The 13,241-nt window shown below is 38.6% G+C and overlaps 1 protein-coding gene across 4 annotated transcripts in view; it reads left to right on the forward strand.

Annotated features, from left to right (window-relative positions):
- The window catches only part of VPS13D (vacuolar protein sorting 13 homolog D), a 108,812-nt gene that overhangs the window by 73,874 nt on the left and 21,697 nt on the right, over positions 1 to 13,241 (forward strand). For all 4 annotated transcript variants that reach the window (XM_074925067.1, XM_074925069.1, XM_074925068.1 and 1 more), the window contains 2 exons: positions 6,825 to 6,957; positions 9,531 to 9,726. In XM_074925067.1, coding sequence (XP_074781168.1) covers positions 6,825 to 6,957; positions 9,531 to 9,726 — 329 coding nt within the window. The remainder of the gene's footprint in view (positions 1 to 6,824; positions 6,958 to 9,530; positions 9,727 to 13,241) is intronic.

Below are 13,241 nucleotides of genomic sequence, written 5' to 3' on the forward strand. Positions count from 1 at the left end.
ACAGTGATGAGAGGAGGAGGCTGTTTGTCTGCTTACTGAGTCCAGTTTGTAAAATTAAATACATAGTGCCTTCATTCCATAAGTCATGTATTGATTAGTATTGAAGCTGCTCAAAAAGTTATTTAATGCTAAGTCACAGAAATGTATTAAATATATCAATCTTGCAGTAAAAGCCAGTGAATTTAGGCTGAATAATTTACCTGTACAACCTTTGTACAATTTTGTACAGTTTACCTAGTCATGTATATCCGAGAATACTGCATGTCTTTCTTTCTTTTTACACTTTCAAAAGAATAACAGCAAGATTTGAGCATGGCTAACAGCTCTGAAACTCTTTTTTTTAACCACAAATCCTAGCAGCATATATCTAAGTCTCCTTAGACTAGAAGAATTTTGCCTCTATATAGTGAAATAAATGCTTAATTTTGAACTGTTGTATTTTACTGTCAGAAGTCAGTGTAAAAATTGGCTGTAACAGGTTGGAGAGATGTAGAAAATAAAGGTGATTTTAATGATACTGCTAGAAGGCAAGTAACTGCAAGTGATTAAACTTACAGATATACATTAAATGTTTCGACCTAGTCCATTGTATTTAATCACTTGACAGAAGAGTACTTCCAAAACTTCTGCTCAGCAGGGAAGAGAGTGGATGTGGGTTTTTTAAAAACAAAACAAAAACACAATACAAAAGAAAGTAGCCTCTAGTTTCTAATGCTGTCAGTCTACTTGAGCTTATTATATAATTTATAGGTATGTTTTATGTTAAGAGAATGGTTTTAAATATATATAAAATGTGTGTTGACACTTTATTTTAAATGTATTTAGCTAGTATCTAAAGAAACAGATCATCATTTCATGGTAGAAAGACATCCTAATAGTATTTTATAAAACTTGTAAAAATAATTACTCTGTGTAAAACATTTTGTACTATATAAGAATGTATATTTTGGGGCAGGGGGTGTCAGTATTCTCCAGCTAATATTTACTGTGTATGCACTAGAGTTTTACTGTTAGGTTCATTCCTTTCAAGCCGTCTGTGCTGTGATGCCTTTTGCTTCTGTTGGTAGTACATGAGAAAGAAGGTAAATGTCAAGGTAGCAGAGAGGAGGAAGACAATGTTCCAAAGCCAGTGTTCCTGCTTAAGGCTGTAAGGAAGAACGTATTTAACAGAACTCGCATTCAGAAATCTGATAATAACTGTTCTTTCTTTACCTATACAGCCTTTTGTTCTTGTAATAAGCAGCACTTCTCTTTTCAGATGGACAATTAATTATATTTAGGGGAGTTACTGTTGAAACTGCGGAATGACTTTTAATCATCATGACTAGGGATTTTCGGAAAGTGTAAGAGTGTGTGTGAGAACTGAAGATGACATAATTCACAGTTTACATTAGAATTTCTAACTTAAATAAATTTTAAATACCCTTTTCTACATTGATGAAATAACATACTTAAATTTGTGCTTTGATCTCTGAGAACCGGCTTTTATTATTGGAGCTAAAAGTATGAACATCATCAATGTGTGGTGTTCAGGGTTTTTTTGGAAGGTGGTGGTTTGGGGCGAGAGTTGAAGAGTTCAGCAAAGAACTCCTTTTTAAATTAGCTCTGCAAAGCAAAGATGAGAACTGAGTGAACCCTGTGATTTCTAATTTAAATGCAGTTCGTTGTGAGGTTCGCACAGAAGTTATAACTGACCTATATTTAATTTCATCACTTTCTCCCTTAAAATTCCATCTTGGAATGTTCTACTTTGCTCAGTCAATAATATTTGTAAATGTACCATACTCTGATGCTAGAATTACAATGGAATGTTTGGACTGAAGTCATAATTGTGTATTTATCCTTTTGGGATGTCCTTAGAGAACCAGGCAGCGCCAAGAGCTTAAAAAGACTTTAAAAGATTACTTAAACCTTATTTCCATGCTGTGTGCTTCATGCATCTGGCTTAGAGGGAACATGCAGTACAAAGTCTAGAATTAGTTTTCATTTGCTTTGAATTCTTCTTGTGCCCCATAAGCCTTATTGTTTGGCACCAGCTTTGATTCACAAACACTGTATATGGGTGTTTTTGTTTTTCTTCTGTTGCTTGAAACAGCAAAGGGTACATAGTCAGTGGTAGAAGTTTTTGTGGCAAAACTTCCTTAATTATTGGGTCTTAAAAAGAAAAACACTCTCACACACACTCCAATAAAACCCCAGAACATGAGTAGATTAGTTTCTTGTACAGATAATATTTCAGCTGCTTTTGCAGATCATGGTAGATAGTTAATATTTATTGGTGACACTGTGTAAACGTAAAACAAGAAATGATGAATCATCTGTTTACTTGAGTCTACAGAGGAGGAGGCTAGGGCCAGTGTGCCCCGAGCTTATGAAAGTGTAATAACATTTTTTAATAATCGTGAAGTGCTGAGAGTGGTTTACGTGTTGTTCCAAAGATAGTGTTCACAGTAGCATAATGTCTTGGAATTTGGAGGGAAATGTGAACATTGTCGTGTTTCACCCTCCTCAGGAGGATTAGTTTTTGATAGACCATATAGGCTTAAGTTAATGTAGTGTAGTGGGTCATATTTTCTGCTTGCAGTATATTACCACTTGGTAGCTTCACATCATACATGAACCAGTGTGGGATGAAAACCAGGGATCAAGTGTCTTCAGAACGTAGACCTGGAAGGAGAGGTCAGTGTCCCCCCATAGAGGGGAAATACAAGAAGTACCATCTGCTTCAGGGACAAAAAGAGTCAGAGGAGAAAGAAGGTATCTGAATGAAGGGGGACAACTGCTCAGATGAGTGGAGCTTTTTGGAGAGGTTCTCCTTTTTCTATCCAGGTAGAATGGATGATGCAAAGCATTAAACAGTGCATATTAATGAGAAGTTGTAATATTTTTAGTACCTGAAATGGCAGAACTTTCAGTTAGTAGTCTGGAAGACCCATACTGTGCTTCATTTGGAGATGCCAGGTTGACAAGTAAAATACCTGCCTTCTTATGTGTACCTCCTGAGTAGAGTGGCCTCGTTCAGTAATACTTTCATGCCTTTTGTTTAGGAAGCAGGTAACTTACCTTGGCCAATACTGATGTGTTGCAATGCTGTTTCAAGGAAAAGGATATCCGAAATGGGGGAAAATGCAGAGATAAAAAACCAAGTTACTATTTTCTTTTTTTCATCAGCAAGTAGACAAAGAACTCATTACAAAAATTAGGGTAGAGAAGGAAGGAAACTGTTTTTTAGAAGCCCCTGATTAGTTTCATGTTTGTTCCACAGACTGTTGTATTTAGCTGTGTTGGCATTTACATGGTCTTAAGTAGGCTTTGAAGTTATCAGGTCACACCTTATTAACAAAAGCTAAGGAAGACAAGGGTGGATTGCACTTTTGTTCTCACCTTTGTTTATCTGGAGACCATTTTCTGCATGAATGGGTTAACAGCTCAGTAAGCCACCATCACTGCTCTTCCACAAGTCTTAATATCTTAATCTCAGTATCTAATATTGCACTTCTCAAAGGAGTTATCTAAAAGCAAGACATTTGTGTGGAAAGCAACAAGTCTGCTTTTGTGCTTTAACTTGTTCAAATCTCCCTTCAATGTACAAGGTGGACTTAAACTGCTTAAATTTCTGATACTTACTCAAGTTTCTAATCCTGAAGTAATTTGCCACTGCTGAGTAACTTTTTCTTAACACAGTGATTGTAATCTACACATATTAGGCATAAGATGTTGTGTGGGTGTTTGGTTGGGGCGGGGGGGGTGGGGTGTTATGTTAGAAATCTTTAATTTTCCTTTTTGTATATGTAGATGCAATCCTGCTTGCTGAAATAGGCTTCAGAAATCATTTCAGGGAAAGTATTTGTGAGGTGCACAGAAAAGAATGGTTAAAAATTTCTGATAACCCAGCAGTTATTTGTGGTATTACCTCTATTGGGTAATAAGAGAGGTGACATAGCTCTTGTTCAGATCATCAGTCCGCATAATGCTGACACTACAGTCTGAATCTTTATGGCAAATAAGAGTCTAAACTTCACAGCAGAAAATGGTGAGTTGCTCACTTACCTAGCAGACCTCAACATGACTTGCTAGTGCCTGTGAAATGCCTCAGTTGTTTTATCTTAACCGGTGTTTTACCTCTAATTGGCAAACTTGATCACGTTACACTCTGTACCTCAGAGCAGGAAAAGTGCTGCAGTGGTCCCCAGCTGGAAATTGTCCAGCAGGGACCTATTCACATGTGTTCATTGAGGTAACCCGTTGTTTTAGGTACAAATGGTACAGATAGCTACAAAAGTTTGGCTTCAGTCTTTGTTTAATGAGGCCAGAAAACAAACAGTACTGGGGAGGAGGGAGGAGGAGGAGTGTCAAAAAGTAATTCAACATGAAGTTCATGTTTTGTAATGAATGTGTGTTGAGTTTAGATTTTGTCACCTGAGTCAAGGCAAAGTGGAAACATTTCGTGGTACATTTGGTACATTAGACTCCTTAAATTGTTCTATTTACAGCTGTAATACAGTGTTATTTTCTAAATAACAGAAACAAAAATGTCCCCATTTAACTTTGGTTTTACAGTTAATGGAGACTTCCATTACAATTAATGGAGTCATCTTTTAAACTGTGTGCATGTGATTCTTTTTTTCCTTCTTACTAAGAGATAATCTATCACATTAAAATTCTTCCTATATGCTAAAACGGAATTGTTATTGACTCTTAGATGTCACATTCACAGAGAAAGGAAAATCTGAGGAAAGACTAGATTGTATTTGCTGGGAAAGCTTGTATAGTGGAGCTGGCAGATTTGGGGGGGAGCCAGAGCTGTAAGGAGAACTTACTAATTTTGATCAATACTAGTGAGTTGGTTTATTCTTGCTGGCTGGTTGTCCAAACATGCACTCATGTAACTTTCAAAATGTGTTCTTGAAAAATCGTTTTCAGGCCTTGACAGATTCCTTAATGAGGTTTGAATTTTGAAGGCCTGTTGAGCCTTTTAATTTTTATAGCAACTACTCTAATCCTCTTAAAGGAAAGCTTTTGTCCAAAGTTTTTGTGCAGAAAAAAACCCAACCTTAAACACAGTTAATAGATAGCTTCAGGTTGGTGTGTATTTCTAGGCTAATTAAAAAAAAAATAAATCTACATTAAGCTCACAAAGAGGTCAGAAGTAACCCAGTCACTGATCACTATGTTCTGTTCAGTGTCCATATGATCAAGTCACAAGAAGGGTCATGGAGGTCATTTAATTTTTGTTCATGTTGTTAAAGTCTACTTGTTTAGATAATTGGAGCCACTGGACTAGTTTGTCTTTGAGCTGGAAAGAAGTGTCTAAAACTAGGACATCATGTGATTAGTAAAGAAGAAATGCAGCGTTGGAAAAAATGACAGAAAAAGGAGGAGTACTTCATCATTACATCAAGCACATAAATTAACTGTTTGTCTTATTTCGTTTTTAATCTTTAGTGTATTATAATCAGAATTTCACACCAGGTTTTAGTTGTCTTCTGGTGCACACCTTTATCCCAGAGGGGTTTTTAGCATAACTAATACAGATGCGAAGGAGATAATACATGCAACAAAGCTAAGCTGAGCAATGGAAAGGGCAGTGTCCATATACAGCTCTTAAACTATGAAGTACTTGCATAGGGGAGCTGTGACCATGCAGGACAGCAAGGATTTCACCATTGCTACAGCTATCGAGTGTCTCTGACATTCCTGTGGCACCTGGTACATTCCCCAGCCCTAGTCAAAGACACAACAAAGCATTAAATTATCTTTCTTTTGGGGCGGGGGGGAAGTTTTTTATTGAAAGGAGAAGATTGTAAGAATGCCAATGCTAGTCGAGGGAGGTACAGGAGGTGACCGACTACACATAACCAAAAAATGGCTAGGTTCTGGAGGTTATTCCAGGCAAATCCTGCTAGGAATTCTTTTCTATAATAATATCCTGAGTATGAGGTAAGGTTTCAGGCTTTTTGTCTTCTTTTCTTGCCTCCCTCCCTCCCCCAAGCTTTTGTTTTATATCTGATTACGTCAAACTAAAGGTCAACTGATCACAATAGATCATTTTTATTTGGTGCTTTTTCACTGACTTGTACACAGTAGTGGTCAGAGTTCTCAGAACAAATCCTGTTTGGACTTAGTTGTCCTCTTTTCTCTGCAAGTATGTCTCAAGTCTTCCCCCATACTGTTAAAGGGAGATGTAAGGAGTAAAAATGCTCCACACACACATTGAGGGTTCCCCTTAGACTTTTGTTTTACAGGGTGTAATAGTACGTGTGCACACTCACCAACATGGCCATCTTTCAGTGGATCACCCCGTGTGCCACAGTCAGCGTGGCCTGGCTCCCCCACCAAGTCTGTTCATAGGAGAGCCAGTTCTACATTGTGTCACTAAAAAGAATTTAATTAACTCCTTCAAATGTTCTAGTTTCATGACAGGCATATTTGCCTTGAAGCTTTTCACATATCTTTGCAGAAGAAAAGCTTTGTATCTAAATAACATTCTTGTGAGGTTTTGAAAGGTTACAGTTGGGTCACTGGCACTTCTTTTGGTCCATCTTTCACAGACTTCATTTATTTTGACTTGACCACTGCAATTGGGCACCTACTTGGGTTTTGACTATCGTGTTAGGATTTAAGTTACACCAGTGGAAAGCACAGGCTAATGTACTTCAGAGCTTTCTTCATGGCAAAAAAGCTGGAGTGAGTGTGTACGTGTAACAAAATGAGTTGTACAAATCTGTATTTCACAACCAGAATCTATCCATTTTCTTCAGTAAATCTACAGAAGAGAAACACCTTTTGTTCTTTTAATAACATAAAAGGTTGCTCTTTTGCAGTTCGCCGGGACCTTGTCGGATGGTTTGGGAAAGACAATGGATAACAGACATCAGACCGAACGAGAATACATTCGGTATCATGCTGCAACTAGTGGAGAACATCTTGTAGCTGGAATCCATGGACTTGCACATGGTAACCCTTAGCTGTCATTTTAATTTGTTTCTCTCTTAAAAGTAATGATCGGTTTGAAAAGAGTAGTTTGTATGACTCTTGGGTGATTATTTGAAGCCAGGGAAGTGGAGCTATCATAGGCTTTATGTTTGAATTTGAATGCGTGTTAGGGTGGGGGGATTGTTTTTTAAGCTGACGGAAACTATATTTAAGAAGGCTTTTTGCATGCAACTGTACATAAAAGCTTGTTTGCAAATTAATATGAAATTTCAAAGAAAGTTCATCCAAAACTTCAATTTCTTTGTAGAGACATAAAATACCCATGTGAACAGTCTTTCTGAGGGCCAGACATTAACATAAAAATGAGTATGGCTGGATTGTAGCTTTCTCATGTTTGCTTTCAGTTCCAGAAACCTGAGTTTCCTCAGAATCAGTACATCAGTTTAAAGTTACATTTCACCAGTTGGGTCGTTTTGTGGTTTTGTTTTGGTTTTTTTAAGTCTACTAAGAACTAGAGAAATGAATTTGTGTAAAAGGCAGTGAACCAGTCTTAATTTGGCCAGAATCTCACATCAATTTAGTTCATGATTTATCTGTTGAAGAAAGTTAAATCAATACAAGCCAAGTTTAAATCAAATATTTATATTTTGCATCATCTTGACTCAGTTTGTTTAAATGTCATTTGTTCAGTGCAACTGTTGCAGCCTGTGTAAAAATAATCTGTCTTTCACTAAAGTGGCAATCTCTTCTGTGCTGAGCAAAAGTCTTTATGCTGGACTTGTGTCATAAAGAGACACTGTAGGTATTTAAATGCATCATGAGAGAGGTTTTTCTCACATCAGTGAGAAGTCTGATGTAAATTATATTGGTAGAAGTGCAGGAAATCTGAAATATGTCAGTCTTTGCTGAAAAGTCAATTATAAAAAAACTTCATTGTGTTGTATTATGCAGTTATTAGGGGGACTGTTTTAATTCTGTAGAGTTTTTAAAGGCTTCCCATTCAGTTGCATTCAAAAAATCAAATAACTTAAAACTTTTCTGTCCTGCCCATGGGTCAGGGCAATCCCCAGCACAAATCCAGGCTGGACAAGGAGTGGATGGAGAGCAGCCCTGAGGAGAAGGACTTTGGGGTGTTGGTGGGTGGAAAACTGACTGAGCCAGCAACGTGTGCTTACAGCCCAGAAAGCCAACCCTGTCCTGGGCTGCACCCAGAGCAGGGTGGGCAGCAGGGCGAGGAGGGGGGGGGATTCTCCCCCTCTGCTCCGCTCTCGGGAGACCCCCCTGCAGTGCTGGGTCCAGCTCTGGGGGCACCAACAGCAGAAGGACACGGACCTGCTCGAGCGGGGCCAGAGGAGGCCACGAAGATGCTCGGGGGGCCGGAGCACCCCCCTGTGAGGACAGGCTGAGAGAGTTGGGGGGTTCAGCTGGAGAAGAGAAGGCTCTGGGGAGACCTTAGAGCGGCCCCCCAGGGCTGAAAGGGGCTGCAGGAAAGGGGGGAGGGACTCTGGATCAGGGGTATAGGGATAGGACGAGGGGCAATGGTTTTAAACTGAAAGAGGGGAGATTTAGAGTAGATGCAAGGACGAAATGCTTCCCTGTGAGGGAGACTCTGGCACAGGCTGCCCAGAGAAGCTGTGGCTGCCCCCTCCCTGGAAGGGGTCAAGAACAGGTTGGACGGGGCTTTGGGCAACCTGGGCTGTGGCAGGGGGGTGGGACTGGATGATCTTTAAAGTCCCTTCCAACCCAAACCATCCTGTGAGTCTATGAAACATAGGAATTAACCATAAATTATAGTTACTCAAGAGAAGTGACTTAAATTCTTTGTGCTTCTTGAGTTTGGATGTTAAGATGCTGCCTGGTCTGTACTTCAGTTACAGACCTTGAAGGGGTACGTGGCTGCTGAGTGCTGAAGAGCCAAGCAGTGGTAAGCGTTTCTGAATGAGTGCTTGAGCCAGTTCACTACAAATTGTGATACTCTAATCATGGGGATGTGAAATCTGTAAAGCATGTTCTCAGATAACATGAACTGTTCCAAGTTTTTTTGAAGCCTCCCTCAGTAGATTCCTGATTTCTTCAGAGCATTCAGATTCTCAGCAACGGAAGCGTGCACAGAAATGTCTGTTGGCAGCATCAAAGTTAGAATCACACAATGCCAGTTTAAAATAATCTATTTTTTCCTGTGGAGAACTGCACTTTTCTATTTTCTGTCCTAAATTGTATAAGCTTTTGTGGTAATACAATTTTGCCACATTGTAAGTAACTGCTTCACCTCAGGAATAGATGAGGACTGTTTGTGTAAATACAGCTAGGAAATAAAACAGAATAGAAATATTTTAAAATATACATATAATGAAATCAATTTTTTCTGTGGTATATTATTGTCTGTATATGCATGTGTGTACTATGTACACGAAGTCTGAAGTTATTAGCTAATGTAATCAGTTCTGAACAGTTCTTATATTACATTAAATGCACGGTACATTTCTGTCAAGCTTGACAGTAAATCATTTCGGCAGACAGCATCAGCTGTGACAAGATTCTATAATTTTATAGTCAATACTTCTGGCCTACTTTGCTGTTCTTGTCTTTGCTAGGTATCATTGGAGGATTGACAAGTGTAATAACTTCAACAGTTGAAGGTGTGAAAACTGAAGGAGGTGTCAGTGGTTTCATATCAGGCCTTGGGAAAGGGCTGGTTGGCACAGTAACCAAACCTGTGGCTGGAGCTCTGGATTTCGCATCGGAAACTGCACAGGCAGTGAGGGACACTGCAACTCTGAGCGGCCCCAGGTCAGGAAACAGTTCATATTTCTGATCGATGGTACTGTAAAAATGTGTATTACTACCTGCTGTGATTTCTGATTTGGTTATCTTTCCTTACCCAAAGAAGCAATAATTTAATCAAATTTACTATGAGCTACTGTTAATGTAGCCCGTTTCTTTCAGTTTGCTTTTTCTTTAATAGATGGCATTGGTTGATACCATAACAAGAGTAAAATGTGCACAGAAAAGCTGCAACATAAAATAGGAATTATTAAGCTACAGCATTAAATGAAAGCAACATTTTTAAAAGGTGATATGTAATGAGATTAAACTTGCTACCATGGAGTCCTTATGCAGAGTTGAAATGGAAGAGTTCTGCCTGCTGTACCTCCATCTTCCATTTAGCTGTGTAGAGTAACAGCTCTTCCACGGTTTGAAGAGTTCTGGCATCAGTATAGTGTCATGAACTTCTAATTTTCATTTTGTCCAGTAGTTCTCACTTAGAGAAAGTGTAGGTATGTGCCCTTCTGTCCTCATGCTCCTCTGCTTACCCATACATATGTGGATGTTAAGTGTCAGCACAGCAGGACAGTTTTGGCTTCCTTCCTGTGTTCAGTTACTAGTCATGTGGTCTCTACAAAATAACGATGATTGTTTAAAGTAAATGAATGTTCATTAGCACTGACTGTGAATGTGGAAGAGGGAAAGAGCCAAGTTCTAAAAAGGCTTCTCTGAGAGAAGATTCTTTTTACTCTTTGTGGCCAAGAATTTACTTTATATGATAGTACTGTGCCAAGAAGTGGTGTTGTGTGTACGTGAGATCCTGTGTGCTGAAGAAGTGAAAGAAAATCCTAAGTAAATTTTTATTGTCAGAAAGCTTAGAGAAAAATATTTGCAAAATGTTGGGTTTTCTGGTTGTTTTGTCTTCCCGTTCGGCTTTTCCATTTCCTGTGTTTTATTATGCCATGCTTGGAATCCTGAAGTGTCTACCATGAGTGTTTTGCTAAAGAGCAGCAAGCCTGATGAAATGTGGGTGAGTGCAGGAAACTGTGAAGAATAAACCTAGGTGTACTTTGTTGTGAAAATGGAAGTGCCTACATGTCTGTCTCTTACCTATTTGGTACTTAGCTTGATTTGAAAAACCAAGAGGTCAAGGCTTACAGTTTGGTAAGTGCATAGGCATACACCAAATTACATGAGAACTCTCAAGTGCATCCCTGGAAAACTCATCTACTGTTCTGCTTGTACAGGTCTTAATTTTGTGACTGTACAGATTGATTGATTTCTTTAAAGGTGAGAAGAAACACACCTGGCTATACTGTTAGTTGTCTTACTAGTTGAGCTGGGCTTTTATTATAGTTTGTTTCAAGACACATACACTTAAAATTAATGTTTTAACATACTTCTGTGAGATGCAGCCTTTCACAGTAGCAGTGATGTTATCAACAGTTGACAAATTCGATAGAAACTGGGAAAGGGAGAGCCTCCAGCCAGCCTTATCTCTGGCTTGAGTTTTTGCCTGTGTGACATATTTCCCTTTGACTTGTTAACTGTCAGTTAAGAGATGTGGTTAAGGCAGATGAGCTGAACCACATTTTTTGCTTCCACTATATTCTGAAATACTGTTGTCGTAGACGAGCACTGTGAAATTATTTTAGTGTCTGCACATACTCTGCAAAAAGTTTCTGACCCAGCAACCTTCAGCAAGGGAAAAAAAAAAAAACACCACCAAAAAGAAAAACCTTTCTCAATTATTACACTTCTCGAGTCTGCAAAATCTGATCAGAACTTTTTTTAGATAAACAAATGTACTTGAGAATATGTAGATAATGTAGGAGGGGAAAAAACCCACACCACCACCTATAAGCAACCTTGCACTCATGATTTGTTTGGTAAGGGTTTTTTTAATGTGCTTATATAATGAAGCAACCAAATTGTGCTTTCGGGGGTATAAAAAACCAAAAACAAAACAAAAAACAACCAAAGGATTTGTACATTTTTTAGACTGCTGTGTACCAGTATCCCCCTGCTGCATTTGTTAACTGTTCAAATATGTGTGGTTTGGAATCAAAGTAGAACAGTGTTCCAAACCCCAAGTTGCTGGCTGCGGTTGAATATTCTGTTTGAGCATGCTGGGCCATGTAGACTCTTCCAAGCAAAGTACACACAAAACAGCTTAACCCTGAAGAATATAAGTTTATGGCAGTGACAGATCCCAAGTGTAGTTCTGCACGATTGAAGAATGTGAGTGTTAATAAGCACGGTAAGAACCATCATGACCTTGAGACTGACAGCGTTTGTGCAAGTTTCCGGTACTGGTGCAAAGTTGAGTCAACCAGTTAATTACAGTTGCATTTGAGTAGTATGGTACATAACTGTAAATTACAGGCCTTTTGCAATTCTCTAATTACGTGGTTGAATTTTTAAAAAGCCCTGAATTTTTAAGCTGCTTGACTTTAACCATTGGATCAGTTTTGAGTGAGATGAAGAATTTTAATTGAGGCTGTAGGTTTTCCTAAAAGGCATGTTCTAACTCCAGTGAGGTTCCTGAACTGAACAGAGCACTGAGGAAGACTCTGAAGCCTGTGTTACTATGAACATGCTACATGGATGTTAAGTCTCTTTTGGCCTCAAAATGTATTGATTTATGTTGGGACTCATGCAGCTAGCACAAACCATGTGTTCGGAACATGGAGCCAAACTAAGAGGGCTGAGATGCAGACGATGGCTTTATAGCTCATGGTGGTAGTTTAAAAGGTGACGTGTTTAAAGTACCAGAAAATATTTTTTAAATCTGACTTTAAGCTGGATTTTTGCAGGCTAATCTTATAACTTATTATGTAATCATATCATTTATTGTTATTTATGAATAAAGCTGCCTTAATACTTTTAAATTTTAATGCAGAGGAGAGCATAAAATAGTTGTTGACAATGCACCATACATCTAATTTATAAAAAGTCAATGCCTGTGACTTGATACCTTTTTTTTGGGCGGGTTTTATGTGTTCCAAGTACTCCAGTGTCACATACAAGAGTTCTGATTATTTCCATATTTGTCATATACTGCCAAAAATCTTAAAGACCAGTTCAAAACAGGAAAGCTGTTATGTCTCTAGATATGCTTGGAAAGCTCTCTCCTAGAAACGTGTTTTAAGTCCTAGTGCAGCACAAGTAGAGAACATTTATATTTAGATGTGTGTCTAACGTAACAAGTAGTGCAGGAAACTGCCATTATGGCTTTCTCTCAGGCTTCTGCCAGGTCAGTCCAAGTTTGAGATTATTCTTGAACTATTGGTGCGAGGGTTTGTGTTGTTTTCTGATAGTCACAATGTGAAACTCAGAAGTAGGGAAATAACTTCATGACCTACCCGCTTCTAATGAATTCTGTCAGGGAACTAGACTGCATTACTTAAGAATAGTTTGAGATTGGCAAGTCATTATGTCACAGAAAATTCCTATGTGAATGTTTGATACTTCTAAATGTACTTCACCTGGAAGGAAGCAGCCTGCACTAGTTGTTCTTTTGTTCACCACTTTCACTG

This window comes from Athene noctua, chromosome 22, assembly GCF_965140245.1.
Source record: "Athene noctua chromosome 22, bAthNoc1.hap1.1, whole genome shotgun sequence".
Taxonomy (NCBI): Eukaryota; Metazoa; Chordata; class Aves; order Strigiformes; family Strigidae; genus Athene; species Athene noctua.